At 39.1% G+C, this 24,578-nt stretch overlaps 1 protein-coding gene across 1 annotated transcript; it reads right to left on the reverse strand.

Annotated features, from left to right (window-relative positions):
• Window positions 1-1,931: 1,931 nt before the first annotated feature.
• LOC139149494 (protein stum homolog) lies at window positions 1,932-23,921 on the reverse strand. Its single transcript, XM_070721270.1, has 3 exons — window positions 23,154-23,921; window positions 13,448-13,627; window positions 1,932-5,706 (listed from the first exon to the last, which is right to left on the reverse strand). Exons 1-3 carry the CDS (start codon window positions 23,368-23,370, stop codon window positions 5,624-5,626), a joined length of 480 nt encoding a protein of 159 aa, XP_070577371.1. The 5' UTR covers window positions 23,371-23,921; the 3' UTR covers window positions 1,932-5,623.
• Between the last annotated feature and the right edge of the window lie 657 nt (window positions 23,922-24,578).

Consider the following 24,578-nt stretch of genomic DNA (forward strand, 5'->3'; position numbering starts at 1 on the left):
AATTGAATATGAGTTCAGACTGAAAGTTATTATCAATGATACAAATGCACGGTACACGTAGGCTGTGTTGGCAAGCTGAATACTGGACAGCTCAACATGCTGTAGGGAGTAGAACAAGAACGCAGTTGTATAAACTGAACAAAAATATTGTCAAAATACAAAGTTAAACAGCTACTGCCCTGCTACTGCCTACGGACAATGTCACTGTCAGTGCATACCGGCAGTGACAGTGATAGCTCTGACTCTGATGTAGTTTAAGAAGAGTTTGGTTCATAGGACACTCAATTGACAGTGAAACATACATGTACACAAGATCAGGCCAGAGAGCAACACGTAGAAGACTAGGAGACTTAACAGTTTAACTATTATACCATGGATTTTTGAATTCTGGCATATGAGAATAATCAAATACTAGAGAAAAATGATGGGGTTACCATGCTTGATCTTATACTAATGTACGGTGAAAAGTCAGTTTTTCTCAAATCACTTAAAATCAATATATAAATTCATTCATTTCAAGTTCATGCAGTGAACGAAATTTTCACGTCTCGTTGTACAATGGCACAAAAGTAAAACTTAGAACAGTAAAGACTCTAATTTATATGAAAAATGTGTGACTAAATGGAATCATTTATTTTTACCAGATTTGCCATTATTACACCCAAAATTTCTGAGGTTAAAACATTTATGCGATGGAATATTTTAACCTTCCAGTATTGTCAATATTTCAAAACATATGTAAGTAGCGTCTAAGTTGTATATGTCTTGTACTTTCCAAAAAGATATTTTTTCTGTAGGCCCTCATTGTTTCACAATTTGATAAAATGAAGCAGGGAATTTACAATTTGCATACTAATAATAAAATAATAATAATAATAATAATAATAATAATAATAATATTGGCTTCTTATATAGCGCACATATCCACAAGTACATGTGATCAAGGCGCTTTTACAATTATTATTACCCCTGGTCACTGGACCTAATATGATACCACTCAACTCCCTGGGGAGCAAACAACAGCTCACATGTGCAGCCAATAAGCGCAGCAGGGCTAAACACACACATTACAACCACTGTCCTACCAGGTACCCATCACTCCTGGGTGGGGAGAAGCAATGAGGAATAAAGTGCCTTGCCCAAGGACACAACACCACAGCCATGTCGGGGCTCGAACTCGCTATCCTTTGATCGTGAGTCCATTGCTCAAGCCACTGGCCCACGATGCCTCCATACTGTGTCATTATTGTCATTTTGTGTACTCTTCAGCTGGTGTCATTGACCTGGCCATGCAGAGATGGCTTAAACTGATAAATGCAAAAAGTCCACAGATGCCCTTAAAAATGAACCAATTTAAGAACTTGCCTTAGGTATATGGCTCTGCTGATGAGAGGTAGTATCGAACATCTGCGTACAGATGACAATTTTTAATCATATAGACGGGGAGACTTGAAAATTTTTGAGGGTATTGAGGTGATGGGTCTGAAAAAAAATTTCGATGGCGATTCCTCCAGCCCCTCACCATTTTTTGAACGCAGCCTAAGTTGTAGTTTCTAACCTTTGCCTTATACGTTTATTTTTATGTCATGTATAATACATAAATACATGATACATAGATACATACATTGATGCATCCATCCATCCATCTATCCAATGATCCATCCATACACACATATACACATACATACATACATACATACATACATACATACATACATACATACATACATACATACATACATACATACATACATACATACATACATACATACATACATACATACATACATACATCCTTTTATGCATCAAGCTCAATCTGTTTCTGTACCTTTGTTTCTCCTCCTCCCCTTCCTCCTTTTTCTTTATCATAATGGTCAAAGCGACAATGGTGGTATTGGAGGTGCGATATATGTTCTACTGCAACTCAGGCGTAATTGACATTTTGTTTATTTCAACATTGAAAATATACATGACAAAATTTTAGCAAACATTATTTTAGACTCAATTAGAAATACAATAAACTTGGACGACATTTGGATCCTTACACGGACAACACGTCAGATATAAAATACTTCTTTTCAAGATATGTTTAATAGACAAACAAAAAATCGGAGGAAAAAAACCTCAAAATTTTATCCACACAGGACATTAAAACCAGATCGTAGAAAGGCTCTGTTGGTGGTTTAAAATACTATTGGAAACTCGGTTTAACAGATATGGAAGCTCATGTCGAGCACATCATCTGAAAGTGACATTGATATAACATCGATATGATTGATTGATTGATTGATTGATCGATTGATTGATTGATTGATTTACTGACTGACAGGTTGATTAATTGACATTGATTAATTGACATTGGCTAAAACACATGAAAGGCAACAGCCACGCATGTTTAAACTTCCGACTTTCCCGGTTAATGAAATCAAGTTTCACACCTGTGTTGTCTTCCGAGTCATCCAGTTAACGACGATTTAATCAGCAGGAGTGGTGATGTCATTTGAGTGAACGAATCAATGGCAGGAAGATTGCTCAAGTCTAAATTTCTCGTGAGCCAGAGCAATAATTTCCTCTCCGCTGACCTAAGCAAAAATCAATGGGTAGCGATAAGCTGTTGCCGTAAAGAGGCACGTGGTTTACGACGATGAAATTTCAGTCGATGGCTATTTCAGATATCAATGCCTTCAGTCTGACAACAGCAAACGATACAACATACAATGAAACACCTACATCGTAGCTGACCAGGAAATTGTAACGACCCTTCGTTTCTTTCTCTCTCAAACACTGAAACTGGCAAAGTTTAGCCTGACCGCGAGTAAACGACCTCTGATTGGTGGTAATACAGAAAGTGGCGTCTGACCTTTCACGTTTACTTTATATGGTATTTCTGGGGAGACAGTTTCATTTCGGGCAAAGTTAGTCGATTATAACGACATGTCTTCTTTTATTGAACAACTGAATTTTTACAAACTGGTGCGACAACTTTATACGACATAGTTGCAAAGTTCACACACCCCTATGAGAGGAGTAGAGATGCTGCTGGATGTGTTCATGAGGATGATGCAGATGATGATGATGATGATGATGATGATGATGACGATGACGACGGTGTTGATGGTGGTGGTGATGGTAGTGATGATGATGTTGTTGTTTGTGTTGGTGGTGGCGACGGCAGTGGTGGTGGTGGTAGTGATGGGGTAGTGGTTGTCGTGACAGTGGTAGAGCTGATCGTAATTATGAGAAGAAAAAGCCGTACAATATTTACACTTCAGAACTGACGTTGTCAGACATTCAGAATTTGCTGTTTTTTTTCTTAGAATTAGACGAAATTTTGCCACCTTTTATACCTCTGAAAAACCAGTATATAATGCACAAAATCTTACGTTTCGGAAACTTACAGACTTAATTATCCAAAATTGTAAACATTTCACACGCAGTATTTCTCGAACAGTGTTTTACTTTGCAGAATGGAACTCTATGAATAATCCTCAATCGTAATTTACGTCACTAGTAACGATTGTGTTTGTAGTTATTTATTCGACGCCGGACAGCCAGCCATTTGGCTCTCGTGCTCGGCCAAAAATGACGAACACGTTAAATTCGACAGTTAATCTGAACTACAGTACGATATTATAGTGTTAGTTTACAAAGCAAACGTTGTTATCTCGTGGAGGTATACGGAAAAGAGGACTTGGAAAATCTCTCGTACAAGATACTGCATATACATACGACCAGTCCATGTAAAAGAAAAACCCTCATCTTTGATGTGCCGTTTACACGGCATAACTTGCCATCTTCTCGTCTTGGCATCCCTGTACGTAAAAACATGGCTGTAGCGCCCCCCCCCCCCCTCCTCCGAAATCATCTCACAGCCATTACCTCCTACACAATTATCAAAGGACTTCATATCAGAGGATAAATTGGGTCAAGGGATGGAAACACGACACGACATATTTCTTTTCAGTATCCAGGTTTGTTTCTGTTTTCCTAATTAAACTACCTTGGGACGCAACAGTAGAACAGTGTCAGTGAAAAAACACTGGACGCACCAGGAATTTCACTTGAAAATTCATCATGTCACTTTAACTAGAAAAAACTTGCATCATTGATTGATTAATTGATTGATTGATCATGATCGATGAACAGACTGACCTGCAATACACTAGTATCATATTTAAGCGTTTTCCTAGATCTCGTAGTATCCTGCTTTTTCTGAAAATCACAAATTTATTAACCACTAATTCGCTATTTCAAGTTCATCGTAAACGAGGCGTGCAATCAAGAATGGGTCATTTCTACCAACTACAGTGTGCACTGACGTAAATGGGCGGCCTTGTTCAGTCCACTGTTGGTCCAACAATTGCTCTTACTCCGGGCGCAAAAAAAAATCTTCGTTTCTGTCCTGTTCGCACATGCTGAAGTAGATTCTGTTCTCCACGCTTCGGGACACAGTCTACGAGCAAGAACAGAAAAGTCATCGGAATTTGAGCTATCTCAGTGTATTTCATAGGCCAGCGATTAGCTGTGCACATATCGAGCGCTATAAAACGCATCAACAAGCAAACACTGATAGCGAATACATTACTATCAAACACAAAATGATCACAGAAAGGAAAGTGCCGTCGGGAATGACCTTTCACCTTTTCGTTGCTATGCGACCTCAACGTCAGCATTCATCCAAGCCAGGAGATAACGTAACTTTAACATGTTTAAGGATAGATACTGTCTCTTTGATTAAATGCCTTAACCTTTGACATAGTCGGCGATGACCTATATATTCTGTCAGGTCAAATTCAAACAATTGGCACAACGTCTGAGAAGTAGTAATAAGGTTTCTTAAGAGGGTTCAAGATACACTCCGGAGATTGTCAATGAATAAAAACCCCCCCCCCCCCCCCGAAAAATCCGACTGGCGTTATTTCAATAAGAGAGCTGGTTGGATTCATCAATTCAGTTTAAATATGATATCTCCTTGTTACGAGCTATCTCGAAATTCTGTCACAGGTTCGCGATTAGCTCAAGGAAATGTGCACTTGTCAAGGGTGGGTTGAAATCTTCATCGCCGCCCGTCGTTTCTCTACGTGACCTTTGCGTCTCAATCGTTTGTTTCCAAAGTCGGTCTCAAAATGTAAAAACTGCCACTGCAGCACGACACTGTCGTAAGCCGTTAGAGTTGTTGACAAATTATCAGCAGTACATACACTGATATATCACTATGGAGTGGAAAAATACAAGAGCTTAAACCATAAACTACACATCGATCCATTAGCAAGTCAATATGGTGAATCAGTCACTGATCGCCAACGGCGGGATACGTGTTGCTTCGGGCGAAAGAGCGGAAAAAACCCCGCGATATAACCAGCTTTCTTCCAGTCTGAATTCTGTCACTACAGGCTACATCAAAATGAACAAAATGTCTTCCTTCTCATCACCTTCGACAAGAATGTCGGAGTCGTTGCCTTGGAAACGACGGTGTAAAATGCGACCGACTGATACGGAAGCAGGAATTCCCACGCTGTCAACAGTGTCTCTATTCATGTGTAAAATTAATAGCTAGGCTGATGATGGCGTTTCCAAGTTGAACGTCCCACTGTAGCCGTTAAAAACGAGAACTGGCGTGTCTTCACTCGGCTGACTGACTAGCGCCCCTTGAATCGGTTCTCTGTCGTCGTTTCTTCTGCAACTCGCGGGCTCTCTTGTATTCGGCTGCAAATAATGAATAAAATGTACATTCTGTGAATAAAAGAAAAATCAACGATGGAGCGTGATACACGCTATTTAAGAGTAGAAGTACAGTTGTAAAATGCTAACGTAATCTGTATTATGTTGTGTATTTCACGGTTTCATTTTACGAAACAGAAGTCAAATGATATCGTATGTACATCATGGTAATGCTGATGGACGAATCTACCGCTTTGCTTTTATATGGATCCGTTCGGTTAACGGGATTCATTGCACGATACGACTTCTGAATACATTTAAAATGATTTAATGGGAAGCTACATCATAACCTTCTCGGTGACGTGCATGCTATATGATAGATGCTGATGGCATCAACATAGGGTACACGTAATTGATTTCATTTAGCGATTCACAGTATATGGTTACATGATTTTGCTCAATATTCCGACTGCGTTCATTGACAAAGCTTCACGGAACTTTATTGTTGACGTAATACGATTCTGTCGTCATATAAAACAAATTTACAGGCTGAAGTACATTTTTGTATCGAAAAACGTTCAAGTAATCTGGGTTTTCGTTTCACAACCTGTCTTTTTCGTACCCTTTTCAATGGACATGTATGGTGGTCCAATATACACAGCGAAAAATTGGCCTGACATGGTGAAAATAAGTGACAACGTGCAAATCGAAACATGCCTATTTGACGAGAGAGGAACAAAGACTGAACCAGAAAGGTGTGAGAATTGACAGTCTGGAAACGGTCATGCAAGAATGATATCATACAACGGCCCTTTTCTATGTTGCAAAGACGAGACATTAATTATGCAGAAGGGGTACTTTCCGAGTTTCCGGCGGAAAATAGCGAAACCTGAAAACGTCCCCTACTTAAATACTCAAATTACACGGATAGCGAGGCAGGTGTTTTGCTCTGCCAGGAAATCTCTCGACGCGAAGCGGCTTAATCATGGAGTAAAAACTAACATTCAAAACGCCTTGCAAATTGCTACCCCCTTAATGTTTTCATGGAATACACATATACCCCTTTTATATACCCCTCCATCGGAAAGGCCTTTTCTCTGCAGTGCTGTTAATTCCTCTCCTAACCGCCGACGAATTTCATCACGAGAACAGACTGGCGCGTAATTAAAAGTAGAATAAAGAATTGACAATTATTTTCATCTCGTCCCCTAAGAACGCAAAAAATGAACAATTATATAACGGGCCACGTCTTGCACGAAGCACATGTCAGTCGCTTCGATCGCACGATTGATCACCCCTGATCAAATCCAGCATGATTTACGGTATCAAATTAAATGCTAGTTCTTCTTTCCAAGCGGTAGAAAACCCTTTTGTGTTCATTGTATTTGGTTTGTTTGATTTATTCGACAAATTATTCAGTACAAAAAAGGGAAACACAAAAAAAGACCTCACTGAAAATAATATTTTAAAACCACTGAAAAAAAAAACACTTGCCGAGGATTACAGAACAAAGTTAAAAACTTATTTTCATTGTGACCCTCAAAGTTAATTAAGTTATCCAAGCAACTCTAACAAAAACTAGCACAATAGATACAAAATTTCCAACGACCAAACACAAAACAAGTAAACAGAAAAGCGTATTACAACAAAAAGAGCAAGTAGAACACCCTCAGCTTTCGAGTTTTGAGTGCTAGGTATTCTAATATCGTGGCAAAGTGGGCACTTAAGTAACCATCCATTGGGAAACTAATTTGCATCAATTGGCACCCCTTGGAAATAGCGATTAGTCAAAGACACTGTACACTTCCAGTGATTAGACTCTCAGAGCTAGAATCACTCCATATCCAAAGACACCCCCACGCCGTGAACGCTATATGAAAACCGCAGAGGGAAAATTTGACATCGTAAATTCGACGACGAATTTACAATTTTGTGATTGCATTTTCTGGTCTGTATCTTTGTTTCACTTCAGGTTAAGGAGCCTGTCCAGTTATCTTCTTATGCTTTATTTCATCTGCATATCAAAGCTTTTGATTTTATTACTTCTAATTCTATTTATTTCTTTATTTTGTAGACAGAAATAGAAAGCAAACATAGGTAAGATGGAAGCAGCCAGGGCATCTATCAATTGAAAACCAAATGAAACCATGTATCTATCGCCCCTTGCACATGCAAGTGAATCATGTTATTCCTGCGTGTACAATTAATTGTTTCGATGCACTCGCTTTACTGACGCTAGAATAGCTCCATCTGTGTGTATACTATGAACCTGTTGAACGGTCTGGGCCACAGAGCATGACGGGCGCGTGCGTGTCTGATTGCGTGTTTGCAGGAGATTGGGGTTGGGTTGGTTGGGGAGAGGGGATTCCGAACATTGTGATTCAAAATGGCAGATCCGATGTTTTCTTTCGTGTTTGATTTTAGAAGCACGCACTAGATAATATGTCATCCATATAGATTAACTATTTATTCCACTAGCTTTCAAGCATGTTCTACGGATCAGATCGTTAACTTCTGTGTCCTGCAGTAATCTCCATGTTGCTTACATGATATGAATCCATTATACCGAGAAGGTCGCCGAGTCCCGACGGTGGTTCGGAAAGTTTAATAATATCGACGGGCAAGGCTGGGAGGGACAGGATATGTCACAGTGTTTGGAGTTACAGCATTTCGGTTCAGTCTGTTTATCGATTACATTTTCGGTTAAGTTTATCAATTTACATATCTGTCTTGTATTTTGAAACTCGGCTTTTTGAAAGTGTAATCAGCATTTATATTGATAGCTACAAAAGAATGTAGTTCCGTCAAACGTTAAATTCCCTTTAAAAGGTACTGAAACATGTTGTTTTGCCCATGCTTTAAGGTTCGCAACATTGAACGTCATCTTCCTTTGATAGCGAAAAGGAAAAACAATGTATATTTATCTCTTTGTACAAAGTTATTGTTAACATCTCTCATCGAAATATGATGGAGCTGCTCAAGTTTGCTAGAAAATGTTTTATACAGCGGAAGAATATCTACGTTTTGCATTCGTGATAGGTCAGAGGGTCGCAAGTCTGATACCGGCTCACGTTAGGTCAAATAGTGGACTGCTGCTGTGGGTATACCCACAGCCAGAAGAAAAAAAGTCAGGCGAGCGAATTTTGATAGACTGAAGAAGACAGACACAACCATTGAGTTGGGAGATCACGTGAATGTAATGAAACTAGAAGACGTGGCATTGCTTACGACTGTCCGATCGAAGAGTCATTTTCTGTTTGCAAGCGAATGACGTCGTTTTCGCGCAATACGTAATTGTTTAGTTTCAGTAATTTGAACGGTTCGACCGATTTCTGCTCTCTGCGTCGGGCTGCGCACGTTGATCCTCACATACAACGAATTTGTGATGGCATTTAGTACAGAATGCCCAACGTCCTAAGGAGTCTTGTCTAAGGGGAAATGCTCCCCTTCAATAGGCTACATGCACAAGAAACAAAAAAGATCGCGACGCCTGATCGGAAAATATGACGTGCCACTATTTTGTGCATTTGTTGAAATTAATCTGTTCATTTCCGCTAATTAAAGAGATGAAGACGGGACGACTGATTTAAGCTTTGAAATTCTAAAGTCACACCATGCCAGTATTGATTTTTCAATAATAATAAATTCAAGTCTATTTCACCTAAGAGACAAACCCTATTTCCACAATATTAATTTGGATTGTCACTTCAGTCCCCGAGGCGTTGCAAATCGATTTAGCTATCGTTCAAGGCTAGATAGGCCAAACCGTCCGCAAAACGCATAAATCACTCTCAATTGCGCGCAATTTGTAATGTCGTCGCCGAGTGTGTATGGGCTGTGCGGTTGTACAATATTTTGTAAGAATGGCATCGTTCTGACTGATTCGTGTCAACAGCAAATGCAAAGTGGCTATTAGATATGAATGACATATTTAGCCAACCCCCAGAAAACACCAATAGTAGAGGAAGTATATCGATAGGTGTTCCAAATGGTTGAGTTGTCTAACCCATGATATACATTTGAGAGAACTTCGATATGAATTAATAGTAGCGGTAACAACTTTAGCAGTTGTATAATTTATTTATTTATTTATTTATTTATTTATTTATTTATTTATTTATTTATTATTATTATTATTATTATTATTATTATTATAATTATTATTATTATTATTATTATTATTATTGATGTAGTTGTTGTTGTTGTTGTTGTAGTGGTGTTGTTTTTGTTTTTGTTGTTTTTGTTGTTATCATCATCATTTTGTTGTTGTTGTTGTTGTTGTTGTTGTTGTTGTTGTTGTTGTTAATGATGATGTTATTTACATTTAATGATCATATGTTTCCTCGAGACAGTGCATCGATGACAATGCACTGACGATGGAAATACATTTTTGGGCGTTTTTGTTGCTTCCTCACCAAGTGATTTCGTTTTTTCCGCTTTCGGGAGACTTTTTCCAAGTAATATAATCGACCAGTCAATGATTTTAATAATTTTCGAACACTTTAGCTACATCCTCTTTGATAATATCAGTGTTTCAATTTTTGTCAATGTCAATTATTAGTCTGGAGTAAAGTTAAAGGGCCAGTAATGCTAACTTTTGATAATTTTTTTACCATTTTTGTTTTCAATATGAACCATAATTTCTTGTTCTGCTCTAAAGCATGTTGATATACAAGTATTAAGCTTAAGTCCGTGGTGTGAAAACCGCATTGTTATTGTTGAAAAGTGACTTCTGTTCCGGACTAGAATTCAAAAGTAAACAACAACAGCATTATATACATATAGACGCTTAGTTGACAAGCTTAATAGTGGGCGTTTCAACATTCTTTGGGGAGTTGAGGGGACGCAAGGAGAATGGTTTGATTGCGACCACGTTGGATCGGATCGCGAAACGCATTTGTGAGCCATAGCCTTTGTCCTTGTTACAAATTTAGAAATGCGTCCGTAGACCTCCGAGAAATTGCACTGGACTTAAAATTGGATTAGGAAGACTGCCCGAAGGCCACATCAGATCGTATCGCGAATTAAATTGCCTTGTGTGTATGCTATGGTGCTTTGTACCTAGGTCAGGTTTGAAAGAAATAGTTCCAGGCGACTGGAGAAACTATTCGATAAAGAAGCATAGGAGGACCGACGTTTGAGGAAAACTCAGCCACGGGATTTTCATTTCGGGTTTGATCAAGGAGAAATTAAGAGCTCGGTGTTTTAAGATTATTCCATGCGAAGAGCACATAACAAACTGAGTGATGATGTTAAGTCCTGTTAGACTAGCCTACTCAAAGTAAACATCTGAGAGTGTATTGGACATGATTTTCTTACCAACGAGCACGACCATTTACATGTAAATGAAAAGACCAAATTCTTTTTCTGCGCGGCTGTAGCCACAGCACCAGCAAACAATTTAACATCGTGATTTTGGGGTAAATTTTTAAATGCAAACTTTCAGAACATATGCAAATTTCACCTTTTAAGAAATGTGAAGATAAGAACTGACTTGAAGAGAAACCTTGTCTACGAATAATATTGATTGCTTACGGTAATATTGTTAGAATTTCTTTTGCCGATGAGAGATAAGTAATATTCAACGGTTCGTTCGGACTACGTCACACAATCCAACTTGTAGGTTCACATATACATACTAAACCATTTGTTGAAAAATCAGCGTGAGAAAGTTTGTAATAACACAGAATTCTTAATTATGTTCAGGTTAACAAGACTAAAAAAGCAAACTAACCGTAGGTAGGCTTTAATTTTACCTGCTGTTTGATATTTTGTATTTATCACGTGAGAAACTCATCGAAGACACGCAGCCCTGACAAACACGCTATATGAAGGCAGAATACATTAGCAAACCCATTTAAGCACTTGAATATCTTCAATCCCGGCCTCTTACAAAAAGCGTTTCTTTATAGATCGAGAGGTTATATGCGTCTGTAAATGTGCCAGGTGAGACGCCCAAAAATACAAACGGTATGACAATAGGCAACTCGCTATAAATATATTCATGGCCTCATTCGCCCCTTTTATTCTCCCTAGCGGCCGCTGAGAAAAGAATTGGATCAGGAATATGCAGACGGCGTCCGATATGGCATTATAAACAAATGTGCACTCAAAAATTCGCTTCTCTGGCCGGTAACAATGATGGCTCCGGGATTCTACATTAGCAGTACGACAGATCAAAACAAGTACAACGGTTGCTCGTATAGGCTTTATTGAGTGTACTCGGACGTCTTGTCATAAGCGCGCAGACGCAATGTCACTGCACCCAAGTCGCTTTATTGTGCAGAGAGACAAACGTTGCCAACAACGGTTTTCAAGTAATTGTCATAGGCTTAGTAGCAAAGCCCATGTTGACCCCCTAATAAATGCAATAGATCAAGCCATATAGATAAGGTGTCTTGGGAACCAAACATGATGTTTTTTTTTTGCGCGAGTCTTAAAGGATCTGGGTGAATCACACATATATATATATCAGTAATATATATGCGCGGGTCATTACCACGTTTCTCTGGCAAACAAGTTGAATTGTGTTATCTAGCCGCATTGCTATATGCATTCCCAAACCGACCATAAAAATAGTTAATGTTTTACCTGTTAAAACAATTCGAATTTATAATATCACCAGCGCCGATTTGTCTAGTTTCCTTCGTACATTGACATTCATTAATATATGAATTATTTAACATCATATATATATATATATATATATATATATATATATATATATATATATATATATATATATATATATATATATATATATACATGTGTGCGTGTGTAATTGACATCTTATGTCCTTCCACCTTGATTGTCAATTGTATGTGTGTATATATAATATATATATATATATATATATATATATATACGATTCAGGATCAAAATTGGGAGTCACTAAAACGAAAATTGTAAAATATTTAATTGTCTACTTAGTGAGAAAATGACATCGTCTTTATGACAACGAACGCGTAGAACCTACATAAATCGTAGCACGATACGACGTCTCCGAGTCGACATGTCGGAATGGCCATAACACATCAGTAATTTGCCCGTATACGCCTGAGGACACGCGGACAAAATTGCGTTTTTATGTTCCTCTACACGCGTCGGGAAGAGAACTTGGTCCTCTCGGTTCCTGCACATGTAACATTTAAACAGAGAACAAGATCACAGGTGCCGCTGTTCAAGATGTAACGCAATTACAAGACAGTTTTCTGTGTGCAATCGCAGATACAGCAGTGCCGGCGATCGAGATCAGAGTTTGCATTCTACTCGTGTGATTCAGTCTTTAAACAGTCGTGTGTTAGCATTTTAAACGCTATTATGTTCGCGATCTTAATAGTGTCATCAAGTAATTTCCTAATTGTATATGATGCCTTAAAGGCATGAAAAGAGAAGCTTTCTAGCAACAAACGTTTTAGGAAAAAGAATAGTTGATTGAACAACTTGTAAAAGCTTTCGCGACAGGTACATTAACATGATTGGTTTTATTGCAGAAAAAATGCAAGATTGTCTTACCATCTGACACTTGAGTAAACAAATGCTAGCTTGCGTTTTTCTTGTCTCGCCGTTAACTTCAGCACGATCTTTTGCTGGGTTGGATTTGTCTAGGCTGTGTTGCAGTCTAGCCCTTATGAAATGATGATTTAGTCGATTCTATCTTCAAAATTATCAAAGTCATAGCAAAACGAAATGTGACAGCAAATATAACGCCTTTTTCAAATGGTAGTTAGCGAGCACCTGATTGGGCATTGCAACAGTGTTTACTTGGAGGGAAAAGTTGACTCACCGGACAGTGTGACAAAGGTCATGCCCCAGAAAATACTCCATATCCATCCAACGATGACAGGGAAGGTAATGATCTGTAGGAGAGCTGATAAAATATTCAACCAGAAGTCAACGCAGGGCGCTCTCTCTGGGTTACCTGTCTTGCCGCAACAAAATACAGTAAATGCAGATATCAGGGTGCCTAGAAATTCGATAAAGAAAGGAGAAAAAAACAGAGAAATAATGATTAGAGAATTGATATTAGCGTGATGTAAAATTTGTCTTAATTCAAAGCGAGCGAACATCCCTCCTCGTCCCGAATGAACAACAATGATTGTGAAATAAAACGAAAATGCAAAACAGAAAACAACTTAAGATTTTTGTCTCCCCATCGTGTGAGATAATTGTGACAATGGAAACAAAATAAATTCAACGACATTTTTCGAATAAAAAATTAAATAAACTAGTGATGGTATCATAACTCGCTTGAATCAGTACATGCCACCTAAAACTTGGCATAAAAATGACTGGAACAGGTGTTTTATTTTATTTTTTGACGAAAAATAAGAAAATTTTCACCTGCAAATCACCTCATTATTTGCATAAAACTGAAATAGTCCTTTCTTAAGAAATCTATAAACTTACTATGAAAGCACCGGGACTGGAATTTTAAGAGAATGTGTTGTTTTGACGCAAAATGAGAAAAAATTGCTGTAAACTAGGAAAGCTATCAGACTAACGGTTTCAGAGAATATGATCAGTTTATGACATAATTGAGAAAGTTGTCCCAAAAATTTACGTACGCGAATTTCATAATCATTTAGAGAAAAAGGGTTAACTAAAGGCTGAGAGGGAGATGATATTGGCCCCTTAGTGTGCCTTCGGCACACGGAGACTAACATATACGATTAGATAATTAGTATTTATTAAACAATATAGAGGTCGATGAAAATGGGGAACGATCAATTCGTCGAAGAAAACTTGAAAACTATCTTTTTATTCTCACACAAAAGTGAGCTTGGTAGGACTGTTGATTTAATTCCAGTTTAGGTCGGACAATCACAGAAGAGTTCAAATTACAATAATAAAACTTCTTGACTATGTCTTTGATCTCCATTATCCGGATTATCAATGTCGCCGTTTACTTTTACATGATACATTAAAGTCCCACTAGCTGTAACTTTTTAAATTTGTTGACCCTCAAAATATCTTCCTATTCTGTCCTGGTTTTCTCTGAATTCTACCCTCTGAAGGGATATGGGCTTTTACTGTATTAGGAAACCTTCCTTTGCGAAAGATTTGACCAGTAAATTCCAATTTTTACGGTCAGTTTGATTTCCCGCCATTTTCAAAAATTGGTAATATTACAAGGAAACAGAACATACAATGTCACAGTTGAAAACAGTCACCCGTTGGACTATCGTATGCAGCTTATGTGAAGATTTCAGAGCACATATGCTCAGAATCCAAGGTTTTTGCTTTCGCATGTCATGGGGCTGCGATTTAATGAGTGGGCACACAATTTAATCGCAGTGTAATTTTTATCTTGTTCAAAATCGCACATACAGTCCCAGCGGGTAGTCGTGTATACACAAACCTAAATTAGTACATACTCACAAACTTATTTTAGTTCGAAAGTAAAGTCATAAAAATAGTGCTAAAAACAGTAAGTGGGGCTTTAAATTTTAGTATTATATACTTGAAGAGTAAAATCTCTGAAAATGCAAAAACGGCATTTTCCAGCCAACTGATGGCAAACGATATTGTCTACAAAGATCGCACTTTCCTTGAATATACCGCCAAAACAAGTTTCAACAATACCGCTTTCTACAGTAGTTATCGGGCAAAGCAATAAAACAGACACCAATGTTAGGAATAATGAGTGGAAAGTGTGATTCAGGGTTTTTCATCAGTTCACTGGCAGACGATAACTCAACTGTCAATATTAGAGTGATAACATGTTGATTGCGACGCATGCTCAGTTTACAACGATAAAGTCTGCAACATGCTGTCGCTCCAAGCAGCGATTAACTAGATTTTCCAGTCTGGTTACCCATACTCTCATCTTTTCCGCTCTCCAGGAGATACTCTTAATTTTGTAAGTTTCCTTTTTCGGTCTTTGGAGAAGAGGAATACAGTGCTGGTTTACGGGCCAATCAGGTGCCTGCTCATATCAACAGAGTATGTTACGTACGGTGCATAAAAAGAGAGCAACAATTCGCTGAACTTTCCGAAGTGGGTGACTGCTGGATGACTTCATTTACGGCTATGCACGGAATCAAATCTTATCGTAGGTTCAAAAGAATGCAGTAATCAATTGTGCGGTTTCATTGAAAACCTTTTGGCGTTTCAGTTGGTTAAAAAATCCTTTCACGCAACAAATTTTGGCCATTTTCTCTCTAAAATAGAGGCGGAAGTTTCCAACTGTGTACGTTTAAAAAAGGGTTAAGCTTCACTGTATTGGTTGTGCATACTGAACACCTTAGGTTACAGAGTAAAACCGTTTCGAGGTGCTTTAACTCCACAATAGTCTGATATTCTGAGAGCTGCAATACAGAAAAAAAAAAACACTTTTAACACAGCCTTGAAACTGGGTTTGTATTTTAGAGTTTGAACCTAGCTGTAAAGGCGAAACATATTTATAATATCATTTTATTGTTTATTGAATCTTACTGGCTGTGGTCAGATTGTAGGATGGTGAGTTCGAATTGGACCAGATGATAAGTAGACCTTGCAATAGTAACGCAGCACGTTCAGAAGAAACAGGTAGGAATGGGTATTTAGTAACACTGATTGAAAAGACTTTAAAAATGTATTGCAACAAAGCAGACCTAGCTGCCGTATACATGATTTGCAACGGTCAGACTGAACACTGTGGCGTGTTCGAACCTACTTACTGCATGAATGTTCCTCGCGTCATGACCTGTCTCTTTGAGTTTAAATATTTAGACATCGACGCTCATCGACGCCTCGAGAGTGAAAGACTGAAACTTTTGCCTAACCTTAAGGAGACTTAAAACCCTTTCAGTTCGAAATCAAGAATAAAAATTAATGCCAACACGCAAAATTTGGTCCTAGACAAACAAAGTATCAAATTTTGACCGATACTTGAAATTCAAAATGGCCGCCATCCATGTGTTAACCCTAAAGGGGAAAAATACAATTTTCCATTTTCACAAAAATAAGCCGGTAAAAACTTTATTGACGCCATGAACTTCCAAATGAGCCTCCACAAGTGGTAGACAAAATATGTAGTGTTAAAAGTTTGAGAGTTCGAATGTCTGTCCCCGAGGCACTTTCTACCTCAAGCAGGGTTGAAAGAGAGGTAATGCATTAGGGGCGCATATTGTCTGTTTGCTCTCTGCGGTGGTTAGAGATTGTGTCTGAGAGGACAGTCTCTAAAATGCATCGGTGATTTCATCAGTATAAAACGGAGACTTGCACGGCGTTCAACACGATATGCGGGAAAAACCATTATACGAATTAATGGATACTTCTGTCTAAACTACTATCTACATATTGAAAAAATACACCCTCACTGCGCCCTGACACTTTCTAAATAAATAGATGGCGCGCCCAGAAGTGGAGAGGGCTGATTGCATAAAATACCATTTACTTTTTACAAGAAGATGCACTAGATAGCAAGGACGTGTCGCCATTGGTTCAGATTTCGTCGTATTTTCGTCACTGGAAGGAATCCGTCAGGGTCTAATTTACGCCACAGTCTTGACATAAATTCTAGTTATTCCAAACATAATAATTCAGGGAGCAAAGAGACAGGGGAAGTACGGATAGCCCACAGCCACCCATATCACATCGTTTATTCTTGAATATTCCGTGCGAATCAGTTGCCAGGGAAACGGCTGGTAGTCATCGGCTCTATCACTTGTCGAAAATGCAAATCCGGGGTGCCGAGGTAGTAATGATCGATTGTTGCGTTCTAAAACAGCCGATATTTGTGAAAAGATCCACGCATTGGTATATTACAACACCCGGAAGACACGATTTCACGGGCTGGAAATCCCTAAGCAACTGCTTCTGTTGCATATTTTAACGGATGTGACTGATTTTAAACGGATTCTTAGCTTCGGGTTGTGGACACAGTCTGGAGGGGTTTTTTTTGCACAATTTCGTAACAATCGGCCTTGCCAATACTATGGCTTGGAGCATAATGCACGTCGAGTAAAGCAATAAAGATGAAATTGGAGATTCATTACCAATGACAACGTAAAGTCAAAATTTGTAAATTTCCTCCAGCCAAATTCTATGAGTTCTCGCCAAGAGCGATAACCGAGTGAAACATCACGCACCCAAATAAATTTTGACACAGATTGCCGAACTCGTGACGAAAGACATAGATGTAATTGTTTCTGCCGATCGAATCAAGAACAATGGCACGTGAAACATTTTGTCGCATGCTTTGTTCAGCTGCCGACATACATCACCCCGAGACGACTTTATTTCGTGACAAGTTTAGATAGTGCTTTTTTGTATAACAAGCGATTTTGACAATATTACCGTGGACAAGATGTAATTTACCTGCGTGCATGCTACGTGGAGCTTGCACACTTTCCTGATCCAGACAGTATTGTTGACAAGGAGTAATAATGGTTTCGAAACCGTTTTTAACGACTAATTTCCGGAGGCCATAAACTGAATACACAGAACGTGTAGTTTGAGACGACACTCAATTTCATGGGTGATTTATGGGTAAAAATAAGGCAGAGGCCCAACTTTATCTGTTTGAGAGAGAGAGAGAGAGAGAGAGAGAGAGAGAGAGAGAGAGAGAGAGAGACAGACAGACAGACAGACAGACAGACAGACAGACAGACAGACAGAGACAGAGACAGAGACAGACAGAGAGACAGAGAAATTGTCTTGTGCTATCGCTAGTTTGTTCATTTTTGTTCGTTTCAATTGTTTATTTATGACATGAAATCTCATCCAATGCTGTCAAGCGTGTTTCACTGCCCAGTCAGTTTCGCAATGCTTTCGTGAAGGCATCGAAAAAGTATATTTTCCTCGGGCACTGGTTTATTTGCCACCACAAATTAGAAAAAGAGACTCCCCAATTATCACGACCATATCTCCATCTAGTCGACTTGACGAAACCTATATCTTTGAAATTTTCTGTGCTGCTTGTCACAGAAAACACTATAGATTACAAAAGGAGCCCCCTGTAGGCGGTAATACGACGCCAAGGCCATCCGCGGCATTAAACATTGTATTCAGCCTCCTGTCCGTCATCTGATCTCAAATTAATTTGTTGCTGTCTTCAGCATTCCTGTCGCGAAATGTTTGCATAATTAATAAGCCTATTTGATGTGAAATAGAGGTCTAGCGAGTGATGGCACAACAGATAACACTCTATCCTGGGATTTCACGGCAAACCATTCGCCAGAATATTACAGATAAGACGCGATGATAATATTTTCAGCGAATCGTCTAGGGAGACAAGACCGTGCGCTAGCATTTCAGAACAGTATCCACAGAGTCTAAAAATGGATTTGAAGACAACACTTGTATACTGTCCTGCACACTGAAATATTGTGCATATGTATGTATTGCATATATATATATATATATATATATATATATATATATATATATATATATATATATATATATATATATATATGAACTAATTTGGAAGAATAGGATCTTTCAATTGTTATAGCTAAAAGTTGCAATATTACAAATTACTCATAAATATATGTATATATATATATATATATATATATATATATAGTGTGTATTTCAATCGTATAAATATGTATATATGCACATATTAAAGAATATGCATATATAACTTCACAGATACATACTATATATACGTGTCTTATCTTACGTATCTGTTATTTAAGTTTTATGGATCTAGCAATAATCAGACTTCTTTTACCCTCAGAACGCTTGCCTGTTATGAGGTGGGGACGTACCATTGTTATATATTTGAAGATGGTGTTTAAATCCTAATTTATCGAATTTGTTATATAAAATGTATATTCAATCACATAAATATTTATATATGGTGTAAAGTTATATATATATATATATATATATATATATATATATATATATATATATATATATATATATATATATGTCTCTGTGTCTGTTTATGTTTCTCTACCAATCCAAGGGCTTCATATTGAATGTAGAGGGTTAAAGTTATCTTCATTTTTGTGCAGTTTATCAGGAACTTTTTAAAGCTGTGTGGTATTACCCTATGCCGATGTATTGTATTTTATTGTATTACTCTATGCCGAGTTATGATTATACACTCCTAAAGACACAACATACAACCCGTTGTCGAAGAATGCAGTGGCAAATTACAAGCTGACGAGACTTTTTTGGAGGGATAAGGGTTGCAGTATGGACATCGTATTCCCATTTTCGAGGCTACTAATTTCCGTGATCGCGTAATACATACAGGGGTATTATTTGACTTGCTATGTACTTGGTGCTACAACATTCGCTATAGGGATTCAAGTATGATATGGCAGTTCACTTCCTGAGCTGACTTTGCAAAACTGATCAAAACTTACAACCAGCCCTTGTGCGAGTTTGAGGTGTGGGGACAAAATTGAAGCTACAAAAGTGAAAGATTCATATGAAAAAAGCCATACTTACTTTACACCCCAATGTCTTATTGTGCAACTTGTAACTTGAAACAAATGATTTAAAAGTCTTTTGTGGATCTGATCACTGAACTCAATTTCAACATAACGGATGTGAATCATGACTAACGCAAATGAAAATAAGCGACGAACACAAAGGCAACCAGCTTTAAAAGTCTAATGCGTAAAGCGCATCATATATGTTTTTTGTTTATTCAAAGAGTGTAAATAAGTACCATCTTGGTTTGCAAATATGAGATAAGGACTACTTATTACTGGAGAATTACCGTGTACCTCATAAACCGTGCACTGTATACAAAACAGAAGTATTTTCATAACAATCATCAGAATGCGATGATGGAATCTGTAACCCTGAGTGGTACAGCTCTAGATTACAACGGGAGGAATAGGATCTTTCAATAAAATATTCATTGCTGTATGATTCTGTCAACTTAAGAGGTTGCAATCTTCAAGTAGATGTTTTAACGACTCTCCATCAATTGCTCGCCCCAGATCAACTTGCAAGTCTAGCACCGTCAAATGCGACAAACATTGTTACTGCCCTATAACAAGGGTGCTTCGTTTATTTTCCGTGTCTTTTAGACAGCTCTAAGTATAGCCGTACTTGTTGGGCAAATCGATACTGTGCCGTGTCTTCCTGTAATCAGATATCAAAGCCTACAATTAAACTATCGCTGACATGTCTACCTTCTTTCTGAGACGTTTTTTTTTGGTGCATGTTGGAAAGAGATAGCCGGAAATTTAATCCCATGTTGACCAGAGTTAATTGTGAGTTCGTTCATTCTCATTGCCGTTTCACCCTAGGAGAGAGCTGTTGCGCGTGCGTTTTCCCCTGATGAACGCATGTAATTATCGGGTTACGCCCACTGCCATGTTATCGCGCACAGACAGCAATAAAACAACGGCTAACTGTCGTTTATTACCATGTCCCATCAGAATTGAGTTTCCGAGCGAATTTTAGTGACACAAAAAAACTTATACGGGAACATTAAACGATGACATGAGGGTTTTATCTTTCAGCTGTCACCATCATGCCAAAGTGAGCAATTTGTTCATGTTTGATCCAAGTTAAGGCGCTGTATTCCCGAATTAATATTTAAAAAGTTCTTTTTCAGAACCCGGGGGACTCTTGTTTTTTAGCACACCAATGAAACATCACGGTGATTAAACTCGCCCGACACACTTATTTGACAATCACAGACCTGTAAAATCCATTTCAAGTCATCTTATGAAAGGAAAGCGTTTGGCGTAACTGTGTATAATCCATCTGTTGAAATAATGATGCTTATAATATAAACGACTTTGGATGGAATGATAATACGCGAATGTCGCTATCTCTTTTCATCCATGTATTTGTTTATTAAAAGTTATGATACGACACCATTAAAAGACGTAAAGGAATCGTTCAATTAGTTTCAATATGGACTTATTCAAATACACGAATTTCTTCATTGAGAGCAATCCACTGTGTCGCTGATTGCATCTTTTTTGCGACCGTCTGGCAAAGAGGTTAAAGTTGAAATTATCGGATAATGTCTCCAGATCGATCCTCTGATCCCGTCCCTGCAGGTATACGATTCGATCGCCGTAGAGGAGCAGTGGGCATTGCGTCACGGCACTCGCTACGCCTAATGACAGATTGATCGGTCGCTAGTGTTCGGTCGCGCCATGACCCCAATGGCTGTGCGCTGTAATTTATAAAACCGTCTTCAGCAGAGTCAAAAACATCCGTTGCCGTGTTTATGCATTTGCCTCACAATAAGAATAGACCGGCAAGCTTCCCTCAACAAAGAAAAGTGACAGCCATATGCCGGCATCGCACTTCCAAATCAACGGATCATGGAAATTTTATTTGTCGTGAAACCTTAGGCCAAGGGTTGCTAAAATTACATGACCAGGGCGAATAAAGCGGCAGCAACAACAGACGATATTATTTTTCACAGCCAGATATTCTGTACCGCACGGTTTTTCGTTAATCTGCTTTCAAATCGAACTCAACGGTTTTATTCCGCTTGCACGGTACTTCACCGCAAACTCCATCAGCAAATGTGACAAGCAGATGAAAAGGCAGTCGGTGTGGAGACCGGTGGATATGCTCATTGTCGAATGATGGACGATCAAACAGTGCATTCAAACCGTCTCACCCATTATCATACATCACAATTGATGTAGTACTCCGACGATGTCCTGTCTATTGTCACGTTGTTTTGTTTTGCATTGTTTTGCATTTTTCAGCGACGGTTCGTGTATCCTATATGACAGCGCTCATCCTTGTCATGTTCTCATACTCGAATGCACCTTTTTAACAATGTTATGCATTGTCATTTTGTTGGTTTTGCATGTTTCATCGAACGATTATGTATCCTACGAAAGAACGCACTCTCGCGGCGTGACTTACAAAAAGCTTCATTAGACCATCGAAAAAGCTCTTACACATCGATGACAAAAATATTTCATGTTAACCGGTTCAACCAGAACCAATGGTCGGCCTAGCTATCAATTTCAAGCGCTTCCTTCCCGCTGCGATCTCAGATTAACATTTACCGATCCAATACAGTTTTACATGAAGATCAAAAATGGCGAAGCCTTATATAATGGAGTATTAAATGCCGCTTTGCTGCGACAACAATGTGAGGTGCATCACAGTCACAATGGTTGCACCTTTATACCTGGATGTAAAAAGCTCCCCTAAACTTCTTGACTTATGCTCACCTATATTTCACCGACGGAATTCAAAATCTTCAAAGGAAATCTCCCTCCGATTTTAAAGTAGACTCTAGGAAGTGAAGGAATTCATGACGCCGTGTGCATTACCATTTGACGAGGTTCCCTCGCGGACTACTGATGGCTAAACCTTATTCGTTCTTTTCACAGTGTTAAAATGTCATGTAAATCAGTCAGAAGCGAAAGACGGAGCATATTGCGTCACAGGATTATGAATTTAAGTAGGTAGTAGCCACATGGCGAGATTCTACAGTGTCGCCGTTTCGGAATTCGACACTGCGGAACGCCGTACGGGCGTGGGAAGAGCATGACAAGCGAACGGAGATGGCAGAGATAAATGGTTGACAACCTAGAAGCGGCACTTACCTATTCCAGGGGTACATATGTTTAATAGGCAGCATATAATGGCTATTGGCAAAGGCATACAGGGTACGGCGGCTCTCAGCGGACCGTGTTTTTCTTTGATATGTATTATGGTTACGGTGGGCCTTCTTGCCATGGACCCGCTGCTGATGTAGGCCTGGGAACTTCTCCCGTTTATGTTCACTTCGATGGAATCTTGCTTCAAAGCTGGGGAAGCCATGCTGAAGAAGTATACAACTGTTACGCCTCCTTGCTGAATGCGACAGAAGCTGCTACGCCGTCGCAAAGGTGTGTTGCTCTATTGTAAATACGTATATATGATCCAAGGATCGGTTTCGGGGTCAAGAGTTTTATACCGTATCCCAAACAAACGCTTTCAATGGTGGTGATTTGTGGGCGCTACTGCTAGCCAACGACTCCTGCGACAGACGGTGCGACTGAATCTCCGCTTGAAAGGCAAAGCCGAGTCTCGCGAACATCTGGGACACGGATTCCGCCACAGAGAAGAGGCGTCTCGTCAGGAGAGCTCAGATAGCGATTAAATTCGCCATCCCTTTGTCCGTTTGTTCTCAACGTAAACACGGCGATTTCACTGTGCTAGGCGATGTTGTCGGGCGAGGACAGGCGGCGCGACCAGAACGGATAGCACGCGTTACCGATCACGGACAAGGGCCACGTAAACAGTCGATCTATACACACGCATACTTCGTGTTCAACTGTGAATCTGAACAATTTGTGTCGCAATCGACTTTCGCTAAAGAGGCGCTGCACATGCGCAGCTCTAGACCAGTGTTAATATTCCGGTTGCATTCACATGATGTGCTGGCTAAAAATGTCATCACATATGTTTGTGACAGACAGAATTGTATCCGTTCTTTTTTCCTCAGACGACGTTTCAGTTTGCAAGGACTGAAAACATGGTCCACTACTGCAATCCTCCCCGTACCACAAAAACAAGTCGATTTAGATTTCTGGCCAGACCTGCAAAAATAACCCGGATGAGAGTGTAGGCGTGGTGGAGAGACGGGTAGGGAAGGTACCATAAAACCTACAAGCTTAACGACGTCATTCTGAGTGCTTCCATGATTTTTCCATTGTCCTTTTTGCCATGAGCAATATTCAGATAGATAGTTACTCAATTCAGCCACTCTAAAAAACCAACCATTCTTTAACGAGATGACACGTCCTTTTGCGGAGATCACCTAGGCGACATTGATTTCCCACCAGCATTTCGAATACATGAATGCTGCTCCTGGCCCGTTTAGTCTTTGATTCCCATGGTAACCGTGGGCTTCGATTTGTCCCTCCATGCATTTTGCAAGCTCCATTATTTATTTTTTTCTCGGGAAGTGGATGAACAAGAATTGCAAAAGTCGATGACCATACGACCATCAGTCGTGCCTCAGGATATTGACGATCCTACCTCTG

Source organism: Ptychodera flava, chromosome 14, assembly GCF_041260155.1.
Source record: "Ptychodera flava strain L36383 chromosome 14, AS_Pfla_20210202, whole genome shotgun sequence".
NCBI lineage: Eukaryota > Metazoa > Hemichordata > Enteropneusta > Ptychoderidae > Ptychodera > Ptychodera flava.